Below are 24,105 nucleotides of genomic sequence, written 5' to 3'. Positions count from 1 at the left end.
CCTTTTCCAGTTCCTAACTCACACGAGCAAAGGAGTACGTGCTAAGAATTAATCAGCGGGGTTATAAAGGAGTGAAAATAAACTAGGCAAATTTGGATGGTTAAAAGGAAAGGGATTTTTAGTTTTATCTGTCACGGAACAAATACATATATCTTGATTCAAAGAGGTCCACGCGGTCCAGAGTCTGGACGTGCTATTATGTGTGTTGAAATCTCGGGTTAGAGCTCAGGAAACTGGTACTTCAAGTCAAATCGACGAGAGAAAAACCTATTCATCAACTAGAGTATTTGCTACAAGAAACAGGAGCAAGAAATTAAATACATTACTTGACATGCAGCAATTATGACAGTAAAAGCAAGAGTTGAATTCTCCAGTGACAATGATATGCTGCCTTTCTTCACTTCTACAAGACATGCAATAAGAAAAAGGAAACTTGTACCGAGAATCACAGCACTGAAATGCAATTGATGTAGCCATATTCCAACAAATTCCACAATCCACACACCCTTTTGGAATAGCCAATCACACTCTGGAAGAATAGTCATCAGACCTTCAAAATAGCACCTATATTTTCCCAGGAAACCTCCTTTAAACCAGTCTTCTTCAAAGGTGGTATCAAAAGCCTTAAAAACCAATGAAGTTACACGCTAGACCAATACACAATATTAGAATACCAATCTGACTAGATATGAACAGCTCAAAACAACAAACAAGTAGTCTTACTATGGAAAAACTAGTAAAGCAAAATTTAAAACAACAAGGCAAGGTTAAAGATTTCTGGTACAAAATACCGGATATAAGCAGATGTATAATAAGAGTCACCGGCCTCTTGAAACTGCTTCATCCAACTCCTCGATTGATGAGGGAAACAGCTCTATATAACGACTCCCAAGAGTCATCCTATCTTTGGCCATCGCTGCTTTAGAATCTTCTGCATTTGCAAACTCCACAAAGGCTTCCCCAGTTGGCCTACCCTCTGAATTCATCGTAATATGAATCGAATCTTCAGATAAAACAAAATCTTTAAAGAATTCCATTATGTCATCCTTGCCAGCTGAAAATGGCAGCCCCCTCAATCGTAATACCCCTGTATGCTCGGCTAAGTCCTTTCCCTCATCGTAAGATTTAGCCCTAGAGATATTTCGTCGTGGTGAACCACGAGATTCTGAAACTTCATTTGCTATTGCCTTGTAATAATCCTGCCTCTTACTCCGAAAAACCTCAACATATCTCCTGCCCATGTTCTGCCTGTTCTTTTGAAGTGCAAAATCAACTTGAAGAGGATACCCCAGAACACAAAAAGCTTCACCAGTGAACTTACCACCCTTGTGAACAAAAAGAACATCAACTATGTCCAAACCACGAAAGAACTCAGCCACATCAGTTTCTGTGCAGTCAAAAGGAAGACCACGAAGGCGGACAACAGGGAAAGGCGGAGGTGGCTGGCTAACATATCCATAGGGAGGTGTGTTGTACATAAAACTTGAACCAGGGGAATTACCATAGAATGAAGGACCCTGATCAACCATCCGCTGACGTTTTGCACCCATTTCACGTCCATCAGGACCGTCAGGATATCTACTTCAATTTAAAAAAAATAAATCAAATAGGCATATCACATAGGAAGCTCCCCAATACTTTATGCACAGAATCATGCAAAATTATATGCAACTACATCCATGAATATCACCAGAAATTTATGCTTTTGTTCCTTAAAGGTTGGTATTCTTTTATCAATTAAGAAAAATTAAAAACACATATATAAAAAAAATTCCAAGGCAAGAAATAAAATTGGCATCCCAGAGCCTTGAATGAACACGAATTCCAGATGCTAAAAAGTTCAAAGTTATTTCTGTCATCTCAGTGTAACTGAATGATTTGTTTGCTGGTCTTAATGCATTCAGAACATCTCTAGTGCTTATCAACTCGGTCAGCCTCAGTTTAAATTTTCTTCAAGAAAATCAATTAGAATTTTTAAGAGGAACATGCTTATTAATGTTCTTGTTTTACTAACGAGCATATTACCAATTTGGGCTGTCAGGATTGAGCAAACAATGAGATGCATGAACAATTAGAAGAGCTTGGTTTAGCTTCTTGAGAAGTGAGTGAGATCAAGTTATTGGACTATAAAATCATTGGAAACCTTCAATGAGAACTCTGAAATTACAACTTTTAAGACCTAAACTTACCTTAGAAACCACATGATTGGTTTCAAATTCATGGTTCCACTAAAAGATACTCCACTCCCAATCTTACTCATTTCCTTACATGTTCAACATTTATTCTATCCATAAGCTTAGACTAGTGCCCCCAAATAAACTAACTGGATTCTCATCCTTAAGCTGTCCGGGATTCCAAAATTACTATATGATTGAACTATTGGTCACCCCTTGTGTGTATTGAAATTCTTTTGCATAAAGCTCTTGTCCCCCCCTCTCACTCTCCCTTTTTTTAGTTTCTTCAGGCAGGTAAGATCCCGTGGTTGGTTGAGGCAACACACCATGATGTAGCTGCCCCGTGGGTATTCCATCAAGTTGAGCTAAGTCACACTCTGTCCTCATTCCCATGCAAAGGATCAGTGGAAATGAGCCTTCCAATCATAGATACAGACTCACAACCTCTCCCCAGCAAATCACTTCAAAGTAGGAAGTGAACTCTTAACCCCAGGCCACCAGCTTTCAGTGATTTCATAATGGTGTCTCACAAATATTAAAACATCACAATAACTAACATCAATATGTAACTTTAGGATATCATGAGATGATGCTATTTCGCAGTTCTAATATCACTTCCTTTTGTTTACAGCAGCCTGCATAAGTCTATATATTCATTTAATCCATTTCAATCTCACTGATCAAAATAATAAATTTGTAAGACACCATCTTAGCCTACTTGTAGTTAAATCCCTTCCCTCTCGAAAGCATCAAATTAGCAAAACTAGTACAAGTAATGGCATGTTATAAATTACAGCGGCCCACAATATTTCACAAGAATCGATAGGTGGATTTATTCACCCATTTTAATAGTTGAAAATATATCTGAGCAAAGTATTTCCAAAATACTAAAAGGTCAACCATTAAGACACCGCCTTCTGCCTCAACATCAATCACTAAATCATAGATTAATAATAAAAACCAGCTCTCTGCGTTCCTAATATAATCATTTTCTTTCTGTAAACATCTCTAAAGAGCTATAGTTACTGAATGGTTAATTTTTTAAGAGCTCGAGATCAAATTAAACAAGAACAAATCACACCCAGATAATATAATCAAAGATACAGCAAGCTAGGCAACAAAACAAAAGGCACCAACATAGCCTCTTGATATAAGCAAAAGATTAACAGCCTCTTGCGCAGACAAATTAAGAATTAATGGCATAAAGAAAATAAATAAAAAGAACCCAATTACGAGAACCAATTAACAAACCAAAAGAAATAGAAGGAAATCGTTTAGAAGAAAGATTGGATTGTAGAGAAAAAAGAAAAAAAGGTTTTGAGTTGGGAAAATCACGCACGTACCCTCTATAGAACATTTCCTTTTCGATTCTCTTGAATAAGTGCGTGCGTGCGTGCTTAGCTTGCAAGTGTGAAATTGCTTCTTTTGTTCGGGTTGTCCTTTCTTCTTGCTGGAAACTGAAGCTCTCTAGGCCCCGAAAGGCTTTTTTAGTTTTGCTAGGGAAACTGATGCTGGAATGATGGTGTTTAGTTGTTTACCATTATGGAATGCGAAATAGGAAGGGGATGCCAGCATGCCATTGCCAGCCCTGTTTTGAAGCTGAAGCCTAAAAGCCCATCCCGTCCATGATCCAACCAACCCCTGTTACTAAAAACAAGAGAAAATTAAAATTAAAATCAAGAAAAGTTGAGACTGGAACCTAGCTTTTTCTATGCAAAATAGATGAATTAGATAATCGTGTTACGTGGGTTACATCAGTTTTTCTTTTAATATAAAAAATATTGGGATGTTACTAATGTTTTTATAGTAAAAAAAAAAAATTAATTGTATGAGAGTTAGTTGGATATAATTTAGTTAAATTTACGAGTTCAAGAGCAATTTATACAACTCGTAGAGACATAGTTTGACAAAAAAATTTAAGATAATATTTTTTTTAATATTAAAAAAATAACATATTTGATTGATTTGGGTTAACTCAGATTAACATATCAAATCTGCGATCTAAGTTATGAGATTATGATAACCCCATAGAAAGCAATTAAAATGAATTATGAAACTTAATTTTCCATCAAATCAATGTTGAAAGATGAAATTGAAAAATAATCAATTAAAAAAAAACTTAAAAAAATAACTAGAGTTAACAAGTCAAAATCGCAATTCAAGTTATAAGATTAAGATAATTTCATGGAAAATAAATCAATTAGAAAAGAAATTAATTGAAAAAAAACATAAAAAATGATCAGAGTCAATCTGTCAAACTCATAAATTGGGTCATCAGACCAAGATAAGTTCATAAAAAGAAAAAAAAGACTTGATTTAACCCGTGTTAACCTGCTAAATTCGCGATTTTGATCATGAGATTGATATAATCCGGTAGAGAGCAAGTTAAAATAAATTATGAAGTTTAATTTCCAATCATCATGTCGGACCCAATGTTGAATGATGAAATTTATACAAGTTTTAATTAAAAAAATAACTAAAAAATAAGTTAAGTTAATACGAGTTAACCTGTTAAACATTATTATTGGGTCATGAGACCGAGATAACCTAATAAAAAGCAAATAAAAAAATAATGAAATCTAATTCAAAATAAAACACAATATTAAATGATAAAATTAGAAGAAAAAAAAGTCAATTAAAAATAAAATTCAAGTCAATTGGGTTAGCTCGCCAAACCCGTGACCTAGTCATGAGACGAAAAATACCCAATAAAAAAATTTAATGTTGAAGACCCATGACATGGTTATAATACCGAGATAAACAAAATAAATTATAAAATCTAATTCTCAATCAACCCAACATCAAATGATGAAATTAAAAAAAAAACTAATTAAGAAAAAACATCGAGTCAACCAAGTTAACTTATCAAATTAGATTAATTTGTTAAACTCGTGATTTATATCATAAAAGTATATTATTTAATAAAAAACAAATTTAATATTAAAAGATAAAATAATTAAAAAAAACACAAAACTATTACCATAAATAGGAAAAGGGTATAGTAATTAGTTTATTTTAGTTTAAAGTTAATTAATATACTTTGAGCTGCTGACTTGCTTGATTTGGGCTTGACAAGTGAACTTGGGTTGAGAGCCCAGTTTGAACCAAAGGCTAAGAAATCAAGCCCAACCAATCTCACGCGTAGACCGTAGGGTGGTATGGTATAGCATTCACGTGGACGGTGGACGTGTGCATACGATTTACGGATTTAGGACTTTACGTCTGCTTGACCATGTACGCCACATACATGGATGAGCTTTGGCTTAGCTTTTAGCTTTATTACCAAGACAGAGTTGCGAGTTTCAGACAGAACAGAACGGAATCTATTTATTGCTTACACGGTTCAGGAACACAGGAGTATTCTCACGCGCTTGCACTCCTCAGCAGTGTATATAATAATAATAATAATAATATTAATTTAATCCGAACATAATAAATACTTACCTGATTTAAATGAGTAGAAATTTTTCAACCTGAAAAATGAGGAGTGAAGTATTAATATTGTTAAACCTATTCTTAAAGCCTGTTCCGAACCCTTTAAATCTAATTCAAAATATATATTTATATTATATAAATATATTTGTAGAATATTTAATTTTTTCTAATACAATACGCAATATAAATATTAACATAAAACACAAATATATAAATAACATCTATCATTTTATCATTTAATACACACACAAAATTCATATATATATATATATTAATTATTTTATTTTTTTATTTTTTAATAAATAATAACAAATAATAGATACTCGCATTCCCATTCCCTTCTCTGCCTGCATAGAAAAGTCCAAGTCTAGCTGCGTCCTTACAGGTTACTACTTGCCTAAACCATGTGAAATGCCCCCATTCAAATTTTATTTCCTGCCTGTCATTTTCTCTCTCGCCTCCCAAACATGAGCACCGCTTTTGATTAATTCCTTCTGTCTATGATACGCCACGAGACTTCATGAAGTTTATCTCCATGCTAGGTTAATCACACTATAGGTTTTTTTTTCGTGTGCTGATAAAACCGCAAGGCATCATTATTTTCTGTCAAGCTCTATTCTATATTCCGTTTATGGATGGATTGGCCTTGTTCATAGTTCATACAAGAAAACAAACAGCCATATTTTTCACACAAAGTTGATGAATTGAATTGAAAGATATTTTGCCCGTAACTTCTGCTAGCTCTTGTTAGGAGTGTGACTGTTCAAGCGCGGAGCATCTCACAAGCATACACACGCTAACTCTATCCTTTCACTGTCCACAAGTCTGTGGTTTGGTCGAGACCACGTAATTCTCGAAAATAACACTACCTGTCTTCGTTTACCTCTTTTGCTCCCGCTAGTTTCCAATTTCCATCAGTGACTCGGAGTGTCCGGCGACTCAGTTCCACATTGTAATATTGAGCGTGGGCATAGATAGAGTTACCGTTTGAAACTCTCCAGCCTAAACGGTATGAAGTATGCGAGGCTTCTTGTTCACTTTAACACGTTCATATACACCAAGAAACACGTGGAACAGGGGAGCCACCAAATTAGAGAAAATCTGTCCAGGTACTTTGGTTAGACTCTGGAAATCAAGAAAAGAAGCTGTAAAACTTTGATTTTTAAACGTGTTAACCCCTCGTCCCTTCTGGCTTGGAGAATTTTGGACCTCAAAATTTTGTTTGGTCACGACTTGTCACACCTTCTTAAGAACACACCTTTTACATCCTTCCCACTTTCCTTGCTCCATTATACCTCTCTCTCTCCAAGCACCCTCCTAATTCTCTTTCCGTTCATGAATCTTTGACTACAAACGTGTATCTCCCATTTTATTGGATACCCATTTGCACTTACTTGATTTCTGTTATTGGGTATCTTTGTATTTTATTCATTAACACCAAAGAAACATCAAGCTCAGCCATAATCTTGACTAGGGTATTGATATACTTCTGAAGGATTCCCTTAAGCTGAAATTTGGCGGAGAGAAATGGTGGGAGCTTTATCTGTAATGGGCTCATCTGTGGTGGATCCACACACTAGTCCATGTTTGTGTTTGGATTCGCTGCCCACAACTCATATTGGTCTTAAGAACAGTGGAGATTTGGCTTTGCAAAGGAGTTCAATAAAGAGAAAGCAGTTAACAAGGCCAGGATCATTGGAACTGGGGAGTTCTTTCGTGGACTCATGGCATGATTGGAGGCTCTCATCAAAAGCTATTTCAGGAATCGTTAGTAAGAGCTCAAGGAAACAGAGAAAGGATAGGGGACTTGTGATTGTCAGCGAGTTGGCGGGGCAATATGAGGATAGTTTTGAGGATGTCAAAGCGGTAAGCTTTTATTGTTGTTTGATGCATTTATTAGCTCTATATTTATTAGCTCCCCCTCCCCCTCCCCCTCTATTTTGGCCTGTAGATGATGAAACTCAGATGTCAATAATCATGAATTCATGTCTGTGTTCCAAATATGCTGCTGTTACAATGTCTTGAAGCGTAAAGCCTACTTAAATAAAACTCGTCAAGTTAAATTCGGAAAAGGAATGCAACTCAAAGGAAATTAATATGCTGAATGTAGAAGACTATGGCTGCATAAATTATTAGCTAATTAAACATGGTGTCACAAACATTTCCTTTTGCTAGTAGTTGCTAATATAAAAATAATAAACTTAGCTATCAACTGAATAACATAATGGATATCAAATCAAATGATCGTTTATAAATCATAAGCTTAGATTGATAATTTTTTACAGAACCGTAGTGCGTATCTCAATCCCCTCTTTGATTTGCTTCTGGAAGCATGGGATATACAGTTACAGTTACTGCTGGATTATGTGATATAAAATTTCCCTGTTCTTTGAAATAAAAGTTTTCTGTCCATGAATTTCAAGAACATTGATAACTATTGACATGCCTATGTTAATGATAGTGCTTTGTAATTTTCTTTTATGCTGATCAAGATGCTCCTGCCTGCAGCAACTACTCAATTATTTCACATACAAAGCTGTAAGGACTGTACTTAACCAGCTCTACGAGATGAATCCAACGCAATATACATGGTTTTATAAGTAAGTGGAGTCTTCACTGGGCCAAGACTAATGCTTCTCCTTGTAATTTTCTTATTTATTTACGCTTTGTTTTCCTTTTATTTTTCCAACCAAACACCTTTTCGCACATTTGGTTATTTTTAAATGGAATGGATGCGATTTAAATAGCTTTTAAGCCCTGTAAGTTGAGAATCTCACGTCAAAAAGGCAGCACCCAGGTTTCTCATCCATGAAAACTTAAGCACTGAAAGTAATACACACGAGACATATAGATTTATCAACACAGGTAATTTTGGAATAAATGACAAGTACTTCCAGATATCCTAACTGTAGATGCAGGTTGTGTGTTGACATGAAACCATTATAACATGAACATTTTCATCAAGTGCATGCTGGACTATCTATCAAGTATTCTGATTAGTGATTGTTCTATTCCTTTTTCCTATTGAGTTTGCTTATTTCTATATTTTGGCAGTTTTGTTGCGCATAATAAGCCAGGAGATGGCAAGCGTTTCCTTCGCGCTCTCGTGAAGGTAGTCTTTTTGTAAGCCTTTATGTGTAACTTGATTACCTTGAAACTGCTTCAATGGTTTCCCCAGATTTTGACGCTACGCGGATTTTCCCTTAACTAGCTTAATTGATTGCTTGCCTTGCTTTTGACATCCTTTTAGGGCACAGGATGCAAGATATATGTGCTTTTTTCGCTCAATTTTTCTCAGCAAACAAGTGTAATTTTCACATGGTCATTAAAACGAATAATGTATTTTAGCAAAGACAGGTAGATAGAGGATAGAATTGTAAGAGTAACAACATTTGAATGGATTCATCCTTTTTACTGGCAGGAGAAGCAGGACCTTGCAGAACGAGTGATGGTCACACGCCTTCACTTGTATGGGAAATGGATTAAGGTAATTGACTGCCGCTTTTGCTTTGACATGTAAATTAAGCACATAAATATGTAAAAGGTATTTTCTTGTTATTGTGATGTAGAAATGTGATCATGCTGAGATATATAAAGAAATCTCTGATGATAACTTGGAGTTGATGCGTGAACGGCTCAAAGAGACTGTGATATGGCCATCAGATGACACAAACACAGAGAAGATTGGCTGAAGGGATGCAGATTTATATTCATTCTCTCGTTCTGTCTGCTGTCGTGTTTTTAGTGCAGGTTTATCTTGGGTTCAATATCAACCCATTTGGTTCCAAAGATTGTCTTCTTTATACTATTATTTTTCTCCTGTTAACAAGACATGATAAATATATTGTATATAGACATTACTCATCAGTCTAGATACCATAAAAAAGAAGGATTTCAATTAACTGAAGGGTTTTCGTGTACCATACTCCATGACATGGTTTCGAAACATGGATTTTTAGGGACTTGCAGAGTAAGTCATTATGTTTCAGAAGAAGAGTCGAGGAACTAGCATATATCCTTAATTTACAAAAAAATATGTATGTATGTATGGATGTCGTGGTTTAATTTACAAGTTGATGCCATGTGCTACAACAAGGATCATTGATTACATACAAAAGTTAATGCATCACGGAAAGGGATCTGCTGCCCCCACAAATCGAGAACCACACTGCTCTCTAACTGGAAAAACTGAAAGCATGTGATCCCTACAAAAGAAAGAATTGAACAGAAGAAGGAAATATGGCTAAGATAACTAGCAATCACATCTCCAATTTAAAACTCGAAGGGAAATTGACTAATATGTAGCAAAATAGTTTATGGTTAATGCCAGCATCTTCACCTACTAAATGAAAAGGTGGAGAATAAAGAGCGTATATCCATGCCAATATGATGCTATATTAATCGAGTAATTGACACCGGTCCAACCAATTTGATGGAAGTAAATTTTACAGCAGTGCTACTTGTGTGCCAAGGAAAATAAATTAACTATTTTAAACAAATAAAAGATGTTGTTCAATGACAAAGTCCATCGAAAAGGAGAGAAATTTGCCAATTAAATATACCATCACAACCCAGTCAAAATTTAATTGAGCACCAACCTTCACTGCAGCATGATGTTTCAAGCTTCCAGAGAAATGCTGGACATATCTTACAAAATAAGGTCAAGACCAAAGATTGTTCTGCATTTATCTCTCCTCTTTGTGCTAGATTCAAGGGATGCATACAGATGATCATGTGAGGCCATCACCAAAAGTCATAGACTGAGTCATCACTGTTCTTACACGAAGCTGCAAAAAATATAGTACTGGAACATTAGTACGTAAAACAGTCAAAACAAGTAAAAGGGTGTTCCAAACTCAGGTATAAGTTCAGTGACCTTCACGTCAAGGCAGGAATCATTAACCATGTTCCTCATTTGAGATACTATGCCCGCGTTCTTAAGTTGTACTAGCCGACCAAATGCACCAGGACAGGGAATGTGAGATTTACTATCATCCAGACAGCAGCTGTACGTAACCTGCTATCACTACACTGCAAGAAATTGATCACGAAAGATTGGGCTCAATTATCTGCTCGGACAAGAAGTTGCTGCATAACTATTTCCTTATGAAACTCATTTCCACTTGCCACGTTGCCAAGAAGATACATTCCCTACATGATAAGAATTTTAATTATCTATTAGCAGTCTATAAACAGCAGTACACTGTAAATCCCCCCGAGACCCACTTTTTTCTTGCATGGTTTCGATCATGATTGGCAGAAACAATAGTTGCACAATATGTTACCTTTCCCAATGCTCTTCATCATTCAAAAAGTAGACAGATTAAACATAGAGACCAAATTAAATCATCCAGCATATAGTTGTAGGCACATGTCAGAAATGTCTTGTTAATATAAACTAGTCTTGTTTCCCCTGCCGACATTTTACTGAGCTTACTTGATAAATGACATTTTTACTTGCATATCAACAATCTTCACATGGAAATGCAAAAGTTCATCTCGATGATAGAGCTGAGGATTTGCCCTCATCCCAGAGTTTACAGATTAATACCCGCTGACCATAAAAGACAACCAACCATCACACAGCAAGATAATTAACCTACTTATGTTTAATAACTAATGCACCATGGTGTCTCTGAGATTTCTTGCTAATATTAGGAAAGGTGTATGTTCATGCGGCCATGTTTTTATCAATGATGTCAAGACTTTCTTATAAATAACAAATTCCATGTAGAATGCAAGTTGTTTGTGTCCCTGTATGTTCATTATCCTTCAACAATACACTAGCTTGTATTGTGTAATTTCTCAATATGCATGTCTAAATTTTCAATGTGGAACTTGCAATCTTCAAGCCTGTCAGCCTTTACCTTCAATGGAAAATCATTGATGTGCCTTAAAATATGAAACAACTATGATGATTAGCAAAGTGAGCAAGAAGATCAACAGTTTTAATATGTGACAGTCCTACGAGAAGTTTCTTTTCATGATCAATGCTAAGGACATGGAGAGAGCACCTCAATTTAACATCAAGTCACTGTTTTCTTTTCTGATAAATCAGATGCCGTGGTGACAATCTCAAGTGAACATCAAGTTACAGTTTTATTTTTGATAAATCAGAAACAGTGATGACATTTAAAAAAAAAAACAAACGAAGAAGAAACCTTTTGGAATGAATACATATAATGATGAATGTAAGAACACATAATAATACATGTGGTGGATGTACACGCAAGAATCTCCTTACAATTTTCAATCGATGTTCTGTTATAATGCATGTGCATGTTTTGCAAGTTTTTCCTCTTTCATGTCCATTAGTTTTTTCTAAAAAAGTTATTAAAAATCATTCAGCACTCATGAGATCAATTGAACTTAACGAAAACAGCTTAGGCTACACCCTTTATTGGGTGTGGCAGCAATCCAACTGATCGAATCAAATTGTTTCTACATTCTATAATTCCGCACACGTATATATTACTCATGGTTTTGACATTGTAAAGACAACCAATCATATCCACAGCTATGTAAAGCAACTAATTGGACATTTTCAACTGAAAGATCATAAATGCAACCAAAGTATCTGAAAACAACCCTATTCATTAAGAACAAAGCTGATGAACTGGAAAATGTTCATCCACATACCATCATGATAATGCCAAAAGTGACAGACATCATCCCCTAGTTAAGCAGCATGGCTTGATTGCAACATCAGATGACGGCTATGTTCAAAACAACTTTTGCAATAATAGAAGACTCACCATCCACAAAACAGTTACGCAGTTACAATAACAATTAGTAACTGAAATGACAAACCAGATATCACAACATTTCACTATCATACATGGATTGTAAACCCTCTAGGTGAAAAATCATAAATTATTATATAAGCAAGATAGACTATACATTATACATCCCTTTCTTAGTACTTTCCCAATAGTCATTACCGAAATTATACTATTTGGTATGACATTTCTTTTTCCTCTAAACTCCACCCTTTTACCTCCCTCACCCTAAAGAGTTATTACTTTTGTAAAACAATTTATTTGAGCTCTATATGCTACTAGCCAATCCATTCCTAATATCAAGTCAAAATCGTACAATTCTATTGGTAACAAATCTATCCTTATTTCAAGATCTCCTATCTCTACTCGACAGCCTATATAGACATGCTCAATAATCACTGTTTCCCCCAATGGTGTACTAATTACTACCCCCTTTTCTACTCTATTGGGTTTTATACCTATTTTTTAGCTACAAAAGAATGGGTAGCAACCGAATCAATCAATGTATACACATGCTAAGATTCTAACAGCAAAATACCTGCAACAACATCAGTGACAGCTTGTACATCCTCTCGAGTCATGTGGAAGACTCTCCCCTGAGCTCTCTCCCCTTGTACTTTAGGTCAGCCTCTAATAGCATTGGCCCTAGATTGAGTAGATCTTCCTGGTCTGTCTACAGTCACCGACTGCTGGTGACTTTGTACTAAAAACCCCTGTCTCTAAGTCTGCTTAGCAATCCTCCGGGGACACTCTCTCCTACAGTGTCCCGTCTCTCCACAATGATAACAAGCATGTTTTACAGTTGCCTCATTTGCTGCTGAAGAAGAGGTCTTCGATGCTGTGAAGATTCAGTCAAGATTGGTTCCAGATTGTTAGGATGTTAGTTGCAAATAAAGCTGTCATAGATCAGCTCTTTCTCTGTTTTTATCTTCTCAATATTTTTCGGAATTCTGTTATCAAACTCTTCTATAAAAGAGTGATTTATCAATAAAGAATGTATTCTTCTATTTATAACATTATATCTTTATCTTATTGCTGAGTTCTTGCTTGTTCTTATACAATTTGTTTCTGTCATAAACTACAAATTGGTATCAGAGCACATTGATTTTAAAGGGACCAGCTTGTGAGAAAGAGAGCAACCTGTGAGAAACCCTTCTTCCACACCAAAACCAAAACCTTTCATCATTCTTTCAAATGACATCCAACACTTATTCTCTTGCAACACCACCAGTATTTACTGGTGTGAACTACCAAATGTGGGCTGTGAGAATGAAAACTTACTTACAAGCCTGCGATTTATGGGATGCTGTTGAACAAGAACATGAACCTCAGCCTCTTCCTGCAGATCCAACCATAGCCCAAATCAGAAATAATCGTGAGGAGAGATCAAGGAAGTTCAAAGCCAAAACTTGTCTCTATGCTGCTGTTTCTGAAGCAATATTTCCAAGAATAATTGCTTTTGATACAGGGAAACAAATATGGAATTATCTCAAGGAGGAGTTCCATGGTAATGAGAGGACAATTCAAATGCAGGTTTTGAATTTGAGAAGGGAGTTCGAAATGCAGAAGATGAAGGACTCAGAAACTATCAGAGATTTTTCTGATAGATTACTCTCCATAGTCAACAAAATAAGACTATTGGGAGAGGAGCTTTCTGATCAAAGGGTTGTTGAAAAGATCCTTGTGACTTTACCCGAGAGGTTTGAGTCAAAGATATCCTCATTAGAAGAAGCCAAAGATCTGTCAAAAATATCTTTGGGAGAATTGTTAAATGCCTTACAAGCTCAAGAACAAAGGAGAACTATAAGGCAAGAAGAATCCATGGAAGGAGCTTTTCCAGCAAAGGTGCAAGTCCAAGAAGGTGACAAAGGGAAAAGGAAGAACATCAAATACAAGGGAGCAGGCAGTAGCAATCGAAGAGTTGGAACCTTTCCCCCTTGTCAACACTGTAAGAAAACAAATCACTCACAAAACTACTGTTGGTGGAGACCTGATGTTAAATGCAGGAAATGCAATCAGTTGGGACACATGGAAAAAATCTGCAAGAACAGAACAAATCAACAACATGAAGAGGCTCAAGTTGCTGATCAACAACAGGAGGAAAAATTGTTTGTGGCCACCTGTTTTGTAAGCAAACATGCAAGTGATTGCTGGTTGATAGACAGTGGTTGCACAAATCACATGACAAATGATGTGAATTTGTTCAAACATCTTGATAAATCAAGTGTCTCAAAAGTCAGAATTGGTAATGGCGAATATATTCCTGTCAAAGGAAAAGGGACAGTGGCTATCGAAGGAAATTCAGGTATTAAACTCATTTCAGATGTCCTTTTTGTACCTGAAATCGATCAAAACCTGTTGAGTGTTGGCCAACTTCTTGAAAAAGGATACTCGGTTGTTTTCAAGAACAAGCACTGTTTAATTTCTGATCCTACTGGATTAGAGATTTTCACCATAAAAATGCAAGGGAAAAGTTTTTCTCTAGATTGGATGGAAGAGGAGACAGCAGCAGTATCAACCATAACAAATGAAGCTGACTTATGGCATAAGAGGATGGGCCACTTCAATCAAGCAGCTTTGGTTCATATGCAGAGAAGGAAGATGGTGAGAGGGGTGCCCAGCCTAGAAAAAAAAATCACGGTTTGTGTTTCTTGTCAATATAGCAAGCAACACAGACATGGATTTCCTCAAAACAAAGCTTGGAGAGCAAGTGAAAAACTTCAGCTTATTCACACTGATGTTGCAGGCCCTCAGATGACAGATTCGTTAAATGGAAGCAGGTATTATGTTGCTTTCATTGACGATTATACAAGAATGTGCTGGGTGTATTTTTTAAAATCCAAAGCTGAAGTAGCATGTGTTTTTTTGAGGTTTAAAAACTGGGTTGAAAATCAAAGTGGTCATAAAATTCAGATTGTGAGGTCTGATAATGGCACAGAATATACTTCAAACAAGTTTGCCCAGTTTTGTCATGATGCAGGGATTGAACATCAATACACTACACCTTACACACCTCAGCAGAATGGTGTGAGTGAGAGGAAGAACATGACAATCATGGAGATGGCAAGATGCTTATTATTTGAGAAAGATTTGCCCAAGAAATTCTGGGCAGAAGCTGTGAACACTGCTGTGTTCTTGTTAAACAGGCTGCAAACAAGAGCATTACAACACAAAACACCTTATGAAGCTTGGCATGGTTATAAACCCTCACTTCAAAACTTAAAAGTGTTTGGATGCTTATGTTTCACTCATATACCTCAGGTGAAAAGAGATAAGCTTGACAGGAAGGCTGAAGCTGGAATTTTCGTTGGCTATAGCAATGTCACAAAAGGCTATAGAGTTTATCAACCTGCAACAGAAAAAGTCATTATCAGCAGAGACATCAAATTCGTTGAAGCTGAAAAATGGAATTTTGAAGATACAACAAGCAATGTAAGTAAGGAGATCATGCAAAATTTTGATGAAGATGTTGATGACACACCAGTCAGAGGTACCAGGCTTCTTGCAAACATTTATCAAAGCTTCAATGTAGCTGTGCTTGAACCTGCAGAATATGAGGAGGCCAAAAATGATCCAAGATGGGTCACAGCAATGAAAGAAGAGCTAAGCATGATTGAGAAGAATCAAACATAGGAATTGGTGGATATGCCGACACACAAAAAACCCATTGGTGTAAAATGGGTTTACAGAACAAAATTGAATGCAGATGGCACTATCAACAAACACAAAGCTAGAATTGTGGTCAAAGGCTATGCACAAGTCTTTGGTGTGGATTTTTCAGAAACATATGCCCCAGTAGCTCGTCTTGACACCATCAGAATGTTGCTAGCAATTGCAGCTCACAAAGGTTGGAAAATATTTCAACTTGATGTGAAGTCTGCATTTTTGAATGGTTACCTGCAGGAGGAGATTTACGTGGAACAACCTAAAGGTTTCATGGTAGAAGGAGAAGAAGACAAGGTTTACTTATTGAAGAAGGCTTTATATGGACTGAAACAGGCTCCAAGAGCCTGGTATAGCAGGATTGATGAGCATTTACTCAAACATGGCTTCAACAAAAGTTTGAGTGAATCGACCTTATATATCAAGAGTTCAAACACTGGTTTTATGGCTGTTTCACTTTATGTGGATGATTTATTTGTTACAGGTAACAATTCAACCATGATAGACATCTTCAAAGCTGAAATGATGGAAGTTTTTGAGATGACAGACCTTGGTGAAATGTCCTATTTTCTTGGCATGGAAGTGCAGCAAAATCAGCTTGGGATCTTTGTTGGCCAACAAAAGTATGCCAAAGAGATTCTGAAGAAATTCAAAATGGAAGACTGCAAATCAATGACCACGCCTATGAATTTGAAAGAGAAGTTCAGTAAAGAAGATGGGGCAGACAAGGTGGATGGAGCAATTTACAGGAGCTTAATTGGGTGTCTTATGTACCTTACGGCAACAAGGCCAGACATCATGCATGCAGTGAGCTTATTATCGAGGTTCATGCATTGTGCTAGTGAAATACACTTCAAGGCTGCAAAAAGAGTGGTGAGATACATAAAAGGTACACTAAACTATGGCATTCAGTTTAGTTGTACTGAAAATTTCGAGCTACAAGGATATGCAGATAGTGATTGGGCTGGCAGCTGTGATGATATGAAGAGCACGTCTGGATATTGTTTTAGTTTTGGATCAGGAATTTTCTCCTGGTGTTCCAAAAAACAAGAAGTTATTACTCAATCAACGACAGAAGCAGAGTATGTTGCAGCTACTGCAGCTGCAAATCAAGTCTTATGGCTTAGAAAAATCCTAGCAGATCTGGACATGGAGCAAAGGGAAGCTACTAAAGTTAATGTTGACAATCAAGCTGCAATTGCAATATCTAACAATCCAATTTTCCATGGGAAAACAAAGCATTTCAAGCTCAAGTATTATTATCTGAGAGAAGTTCAGAAAAATGAAGAACTGCAACTGATTTATTGCAAGACAGAAGACCAGCTTGCTGATATATTAACCAAGCCATTGCCAAAAGCAAGGTTTGAAACTTTGAGGAACAAGATAGGAGTCTGCAACAAAAGATGCAAGGAGGAGTGTTGACAGTTGCCTCATTTGCTGCTGAAGAAGAGGTCTTCGATGCTGTGAAGATTCAGTCAAGATTGGTTCCAGATTGTTAGGATGTTAGTTACAAATAAAGCTGTCATAGATCAGCTCTTTCTCTGTTTTTATCTTCTCAATATTTTTTGGAATTCTGTTATCAAACTCTTCTATAAAAGAGTGATTTATCAATAAAGAATGTATTCTTCTATTTATAACATTATATCTTTATCTTATTGCTGAGTTCTTGCTTGTTCTTATACAATTTGTTTCTGTCATAAACTACAAAGCAGCTTCCAGATAAGGGCAATCTCTCCATCTATGCTCCTGTCTGCAAATATAACCTCTACCAGGTATAGTTGAGCAATCTCTCGAATGTCTACGATCATACCTCACATATAGAGGGTATGTTACTGTCCTAGTCCTTTTAGTAGCTCCACCCAGCAAACTAGTCTGTGGACGTGACTGTCCTCCTTGAGAACTCTGAACAAGTCTACCCGATGTAATCCCTGACCCAAGATCTCCTCCCTTTTTCCGAAACTGGCTATACTGTCCCCCTTTTCCCTTTTTTGAAAAAAGAGGTCTCCCTGTAAAGGATGCAGGATCTTTGTGCTTTCTGTCCCTAATAAACTCTGTCCTCAAGGGACTGAGCGACCTCAATCAAATCCCTCATTGTCGAGAAGTGTAATGCAACCAATCCCATCCTCAGTTCCTGACGAAGTCCATCTCCAAGTCTCTCAATCCGATGCAGCTCGGTAGGTAGATAGACAGAAGCAAACATAGAGAGGTCCTGAAACTGCCTCTCATACTCCAATACAGTCAGATCTCCCTATCTAAGAGCCAAAAACTCCTGCTCATTTGTCTTCTGATGTTGCCAAGAATAATACCGATTCTCAAACTCTGTCCAAAAATCCCTCTATCTAAGTATCTCTGCAGCTTGTCTCTCTCTCACAATATCCCACCAAGTTTGGGCTCTATTAGATAACAGCTGTGTAGCATAGTCCACTTGAAGCTTTGCTGGCTCTGCAATCTGATCCATAGATCTCTTTATCCTCCACAGCCAGCTTCCAACTATCTCAGTATCCTCCTCCCTTGAGAATGGCTCACAACCTAACTCCCTCAAACTCTTCACTCAGCGAACCAAGGTGACCACACTATCAGCCCTTGGAGCAACACTCGATGGCCTTGGCATCTACATCATCACTGCTCGAAAAATCTGTGCAATGTATGCGAGATCAGGATATGGCGGGGGCGTTGCCGCTAGTGGTACTACTGAAGGCGGGGACCGACTCCTCTGCCTATCTCTGGTTGTGATACTCTCCTCTAAAGACTCTCATCCTCATCCGTGTACTGATTCTGCTGGTACATAGGATGTTGTATCCACAAGAGGATCTCCCTCTAATCCTCTATCTTCTGTCACAATTTGCCGTCCACCCCTCACAGGCGACGGATCACTCCTAGCTCCCTATCGTGTACTCACCATCCTGAACTAAATGCTCATTTCACATATTGATAAGTGTCTACTAAATCTATAACTTCGCTCTGATACCAAACTGTAACATTCTCAAATTATAATGTCATGAAATCTCAAATATCTCTTTACGAATGTCAAGTATTGAATAATATGTCTAAGTTTATGGAATTTTTTTTGAAAATTTTGGAAAAGTTTCCTCTATTTTTGTTGGTGCCAAGTTATCAACAACACTTTAATTATATATCATTACAACTTCCATCTTGATCCAATCATCCTAGATCACATCCCATTCATCAATCAATATATTCAAGTCTCCTAATATCAATTAATAAGTCAACATAAAAGAATTACTAAAACAAATTGAAAAACAAACAATTTCATCACTAAAGAGTAATAAATGCTAACTAACTACATATATGCATTTAGACTAAATGAATACAATATTAAGATTAAGAGTCATAGTGTCTTAAAACATCTAATGTATCTACTACTTTATATTATAAACTTATCTTATAATTCTGAAAATGATTTAGCCATGCTAACATCTATACATATATATAATACATCCATTACATATTACACATCTTTTATTTGATTTTTACAACACAAAGGTTTTCAAAGAAATAAATATTACATCCCAAAATAATAATTCATAAACAGAAAAATCCTACATCTAACGATTTGCATCATCTCGTGGTATACCTATTTCAACAATAACCACATTAATTAACTTACTCACTAACTTAGTCATATATTAATTATTTTACTCTTAACCTTTGAAATTTAATACTTCTAACTTCAATTAATTAATTCACATAATCTTTTCAAAGCTTAATTATCCAGCTAACTCATCTCGATTGCCAACAATTCTAGTACTTTCATATAATTACCCACAAATTCAATTAGCCTTCCTCGATCAATAAATCCGGTAATTCCATACAAATTACCCAGTATCCGGCTAGCCTCTTTTGTTAGCCAATCAATCCGGTAATTCCATGCGAATTACCCCATATTTAGTTAACCAATAAACCTGGTAATTCTCTTAATTACCTAAGAAATCCAGCTAACTCTTTTGGTTGCCAAAATCAATCCGGTAATTCCATATGAATTACCTAACATCCGGCTAACCTTTTTTGTTAGCCAAATAATAATTCCAGTAACTTCACAAAAATTACCAATAATTCTCATTTGTAATAATCACTCAATTATTCATTCTTTTAACATCAATTAAATAAACAACAAAGATATTTAAGAAAAACTAATAATTACAAAATAAGGTGACAAATCACTTACCTTATGCTCGTGATGACTTAGCTTCTCCTGTCTGATAACCGCCTCCACACACAACTCCTGAATCAATCAAATGTCATTATATCATTAGTCCATTAATATTTTTCTTACGCGCCGAAACGCAAAGCACATAATTTTTTTTTAATTCGTTCAGATAAAAATTCATTATCAAACATAACATTATCATTTCACATACAACCACATATTTAAATCAAGTTACTTCTTTTCTTGCTTTATGTTCATAATTCTTCCATCAAATAATCCTTCTACTCTTTATGCCTTCACATCATATTATTTATTTTATCTAAACACATGTAAGAGCTATATTCAAACACAATCTAAACATCTTGTCTTCATGCTTTCTTTTTAACTAGTTCAATTCTCTTTTAAATGGAATTTACTTATTTTTCTCAACTTTAAGGCTATTTCTTCATTTAGTCTTTCTTATATATTTCAAATATCATGATTAAACATAGTTTCCTAAATGTTAACATCAAAACTCATTCCTTCATTTGGCCGAATGTCATCTTCTTTTTCCTCACCCAAATATTTCTTCATTTACTTGTTATTTCAACTTGTTTTCATGCTATTCCACTTCATCATTTTTCCTTCCCTCCTAATTTCCCATAAGAACCCTAAGTTCAAGAATCAAGGATTTAAGTAAAATTCCATGAAATTACTTCCTAGCTTAAATCAAGTAAGCTTTAAAACATCTAAATCAAACATTAAATCCAAACTTCTAATGCTTACCAATTGACTTTCTTCTAATTTCTCCTCTCCCAAGGTTAGCCAAATTCTCTCTCTCAATTCCTCCTTCCTTCACTTGATTCTTCCTTAGATTAGTGTTTTATAAGTTGGACTTTGTAAGTTTATAAGATTATTCTCTCACTTTTCTTATTTTTTCGTTGGTTTTTAACAGATCTTGTGAAAAATACTGCTTTATTATCTCTTGTTTTCATATAACAGCAGAGGGTTATATATATACAAAGCCTAGGAAGCTATTTTAGAAATATTATTACGGGCCTATAATCTTGCAGAATTAAATACAATGAATCAAACTAATTAGGAATATACAGCTCATTGACACTCCCCCTTAAGTTGGAGCATATATGTTGCTCATGCCCAACTTGCTAAGTGAGTTGTGAAATACTTTGCCTGTGACAGCTTTGGTGAGGACATCTGCAAGTTGATCTTCGGATTTAACAAAGGACACCTCGATGATCTTTGCCTCGAGTTTCTCCTTGATGAAATGTCTATCAACTTCAACATGTTTGGTTCTATCATGTTGTACTGGATTATGTGCAATGTCTATTGCAGCTTTGTTGTCACAATTCAGTTGCATGGCATGATTGGGTTTGAACCCCAATTCCCCCAATAAATTCCTTATCCAGAGTAGCTCACATACTCCGTGTGCCATACCTCGATATTCTGCTTCAGCACTTGATCTTGACACTACGTTCTGTTTTTTACTTCGCCAAGATACTAGATTGCCTCCCACAAAGGTAAAATATCCAGATGTAGATCGTCTGTCAGTAACAGAGCCTGCCCAGTCTGCATCAGTGTGACCCTCGATATCTAAATGACCATGTCGTGAGAACATCAATCCTCTTCCAGGAGCTGACTTCAAGTATCTCAAAATTCGGTTTACCGCATCCATGTGGGCTTCACTTGGTGCATGCATGAACTGACTTACCACACTTACGGCATATGCTATATCAGGTCTAGTGTGTCCCAGATAAATCAACTTACCTACAAGGCGTTGATATCTTTCTTTGTTGGTGGGTACCTGATCAGGATATTCACCAAGTTGATGATTCAACTCCATTGGCGTGTCTGCTGGTTTACTAGCTAACATTCCAGTGTCAGTTAAAATGTCAAGGATATATTTCCGTTGTGATAGAAATATTCCTTGTTTAGAACGAGCCACTTCGATGCCTAAAAAATACTTTAGAGCACCAAGATCTTTCATTTCAAACTCACTTGCCAAATGTCGCTGTAGTGCTGCCTTTTCCTCTGGGTCATTCCCTATAACTACCATATCATCAACATATACAATAAGGGCAGTGACTTTACCTTTCTTATGTTTCAAGAAAAGTGTATGATCTGAGTTACTTTGCTTGTATCCGAACCCCTTCATTGACTTGCTGAACTTTCCAAACCATGCTCTGGGTGATTGCTTCAATCCATAAAGAGACTTTCTTAGTTTACACACCATGTTGCCTTTCTCAGGTCCCATCTTGCATCCCGGAGGGGGATCCATATAGACTTCCTCTTCTAGGTCACCATGCAAAAATGCATTTTTGACATCAAACTGGTGTAATGGCCAATCTAGGTTTGCTGCCAGAGAAAGAAGTACTTGAATTGTGTAAATCTTGGCTACAGGAGCAAATGTCTCCCCATAATCAATCCCATAAGTTTGAGTATATCCTTTCGCCACCAATCTTGCTTTGTATCGCTCAATGGAGCCATCTGCCTTGAACTTTAATGTATATATCCATCTGCAACCCACTGTTCTCTTTCCTTTTGGAAGGATAGTCATCTCCCAAGTGGAATTCTTCTGGAGGGACTCCATTTCATCATTCATTGCTTGGGACCACTTGGGATCTTTCAAAGTTTCCTGCACATTACTTGGAATAAATACAGTGGATAATTGACATACAAATGATGCACATGACGAAGATAGCCTATGTAGGGACACATGATTAACAATAGGATATTTAATGTTTGTTTTAAGGTCAGGGTCATATTGTTGTCTAGGAATACCTCTAGTAGTACGAGGAGGTAGTTGATAACTTGGGTTTCCTGTATTACTTGACTCGGGCAGAGTGATTGAGTTGGAGTTTGAATGTTTAATTACCTGTGGGAAATTGTCAGGACCTGATTGGATGTATGGTGATGGTACTGTAGTAGGAGTTGTATAGGGGAAATTATCTGAACTAGTACCAGCATCTGGAGTTCTTAGTGACTCTTGATCTTGTTGCACCACTATAACTGGTTGTTCGGAATCTGACTGCTCAGTACCAGCATCTGGAGTTCTTAGTAACTCCTGATCTTGTTGCACCACTATAACTGGTTGTTCAGACACTGACTGCGCTAAAACCTTTTGTTGAATTTGGATCTGAGTATCTTCTGCAAAGATAGAGCTCTCTCCCTGCAGAGGATGCTCAAAGACTCCCCCTGAGTAATAGAACTCACTCTCGTGGAAAGTCACATCTACAGTAATGTGCAGGGTCTGAGTGGGAGGATGGAAACATTTATAGCCCTTCTGAGTATCAGCATAACCCATAAAGACACAACGCAGAGCACATGGATCAAGCTTGCCACGTTGGTGTGGATATACCTGAACATAAACAACACATCCAAAGATACGTGGTTCGAGATTTGGTGTGGATGGCATGGTGAGGAGAGTGGTCAATGTTTGAAATGGAGTTTTATACTGAAGAGTGCTGGATGGTGTTCTATTAATGAGGTAAGCAGCAGAACAAAGAGCCTCCCCAAAAAATAATGAGGTAAACTAGCCTCAAATAAAGAGGCACGAACAACTTCCAAGAGATGTCGATTCTTACGCTCTGCGACACCATTCTATTGTGGTGTATATGCACATGTGGTGTGATGAACAATACCATGTTGACTTAAAAAATTATGAAGGTCATTGTTGACATATTCTCCTCCATTGTCAGACCGGAGGATCATGATTTTCTTATCAAACTGAGTAGCAACATATTGATAAAATAGTTTGAATTTGACGGTAACTTCACTTTTCTGTCTTAAAGGAAAAACCCAGGTCATCCGAGTGCAATCATCAATAAACGTCATAAACCACTTATAACCAGTAATAGTAGGAACTCGTAATGGTCCCCAAACATCAGAA

The 24,105-nt window shown here is 36.6% G+C and overlaps 2 protein-coding genes across 2 annotated transcripts; one reads left to right on the top strand and one right to left on the bottom strand.

Moving 5' to 3' along the window:
• Window positions 1-240: 240 nt before the first annotated feature.
• Window positions 241-3,791, bottom strand: LOC133680931 (uncharacterized). The gene is made up of 2 exons (XM_062103980.1): window positions 3,518-3,791; window positions 241-1,578 (listed from the first exon to the last, which is right to left on the bottom strand). The coding sequence occupies exons 1-2, from the start codon at window positions 3,529-3,531 to the stop codon at window positions 819-821; spliced, it is 774 nt and encodes a 257-aa protein (XP_061959964.1). The 5' UTR covers window positions 3,532-3,791; the 3' UTR covers window positions 241-818.
• Window positions 3,792-6,548: 2,757 nt separating this feature from the next.
• On the top strand, window positions 6,549-9,511 carry LOC133687941 (chaperonin-like RbcX protein 2, chloroplastic). Its single transcript, XM_062107301.1, has 5 exons — window positions 6,549-7,475; window positions 8,118-8,209; window positions 8,664-8,721; window positions 9,031-9,096; window positions 9,179-9,511. The coding sequence occupies exons 1-5, from the start codon at window positions 7,137-7,139 to the stop codon at window positions 9,299-9,301; spliced, it is 678 nt and encodes a 225-aa protein (XP_061963285.1). The 5' UTR covers window positions 6,549-7,136; the 3' UTR covers window positions 9,302-9,511.
• Window positions 9,512-24,105: the final 14,594 nt, after the last annotated feature.

This window comes from Populus nigra, chromosome 1 (assembly GCF_951802175.1).
Source record: "Populus nigra chromosome 1, ddPopNigr1.1, whole genome shotgun sequence".
In the NCBI taxonomy this organism is placed as follows: domain Eukaryota; kingdom Viridiplantae; phylum Streptophyta; class Magnoliopsida; order Malpighiales; family Salicaceae; genus Populus; species Populus nigra.
Note: the sequence above shows the minus strand (reverse complement) of the source record. Positions and strands in the feature narration are given on the sequence as shown.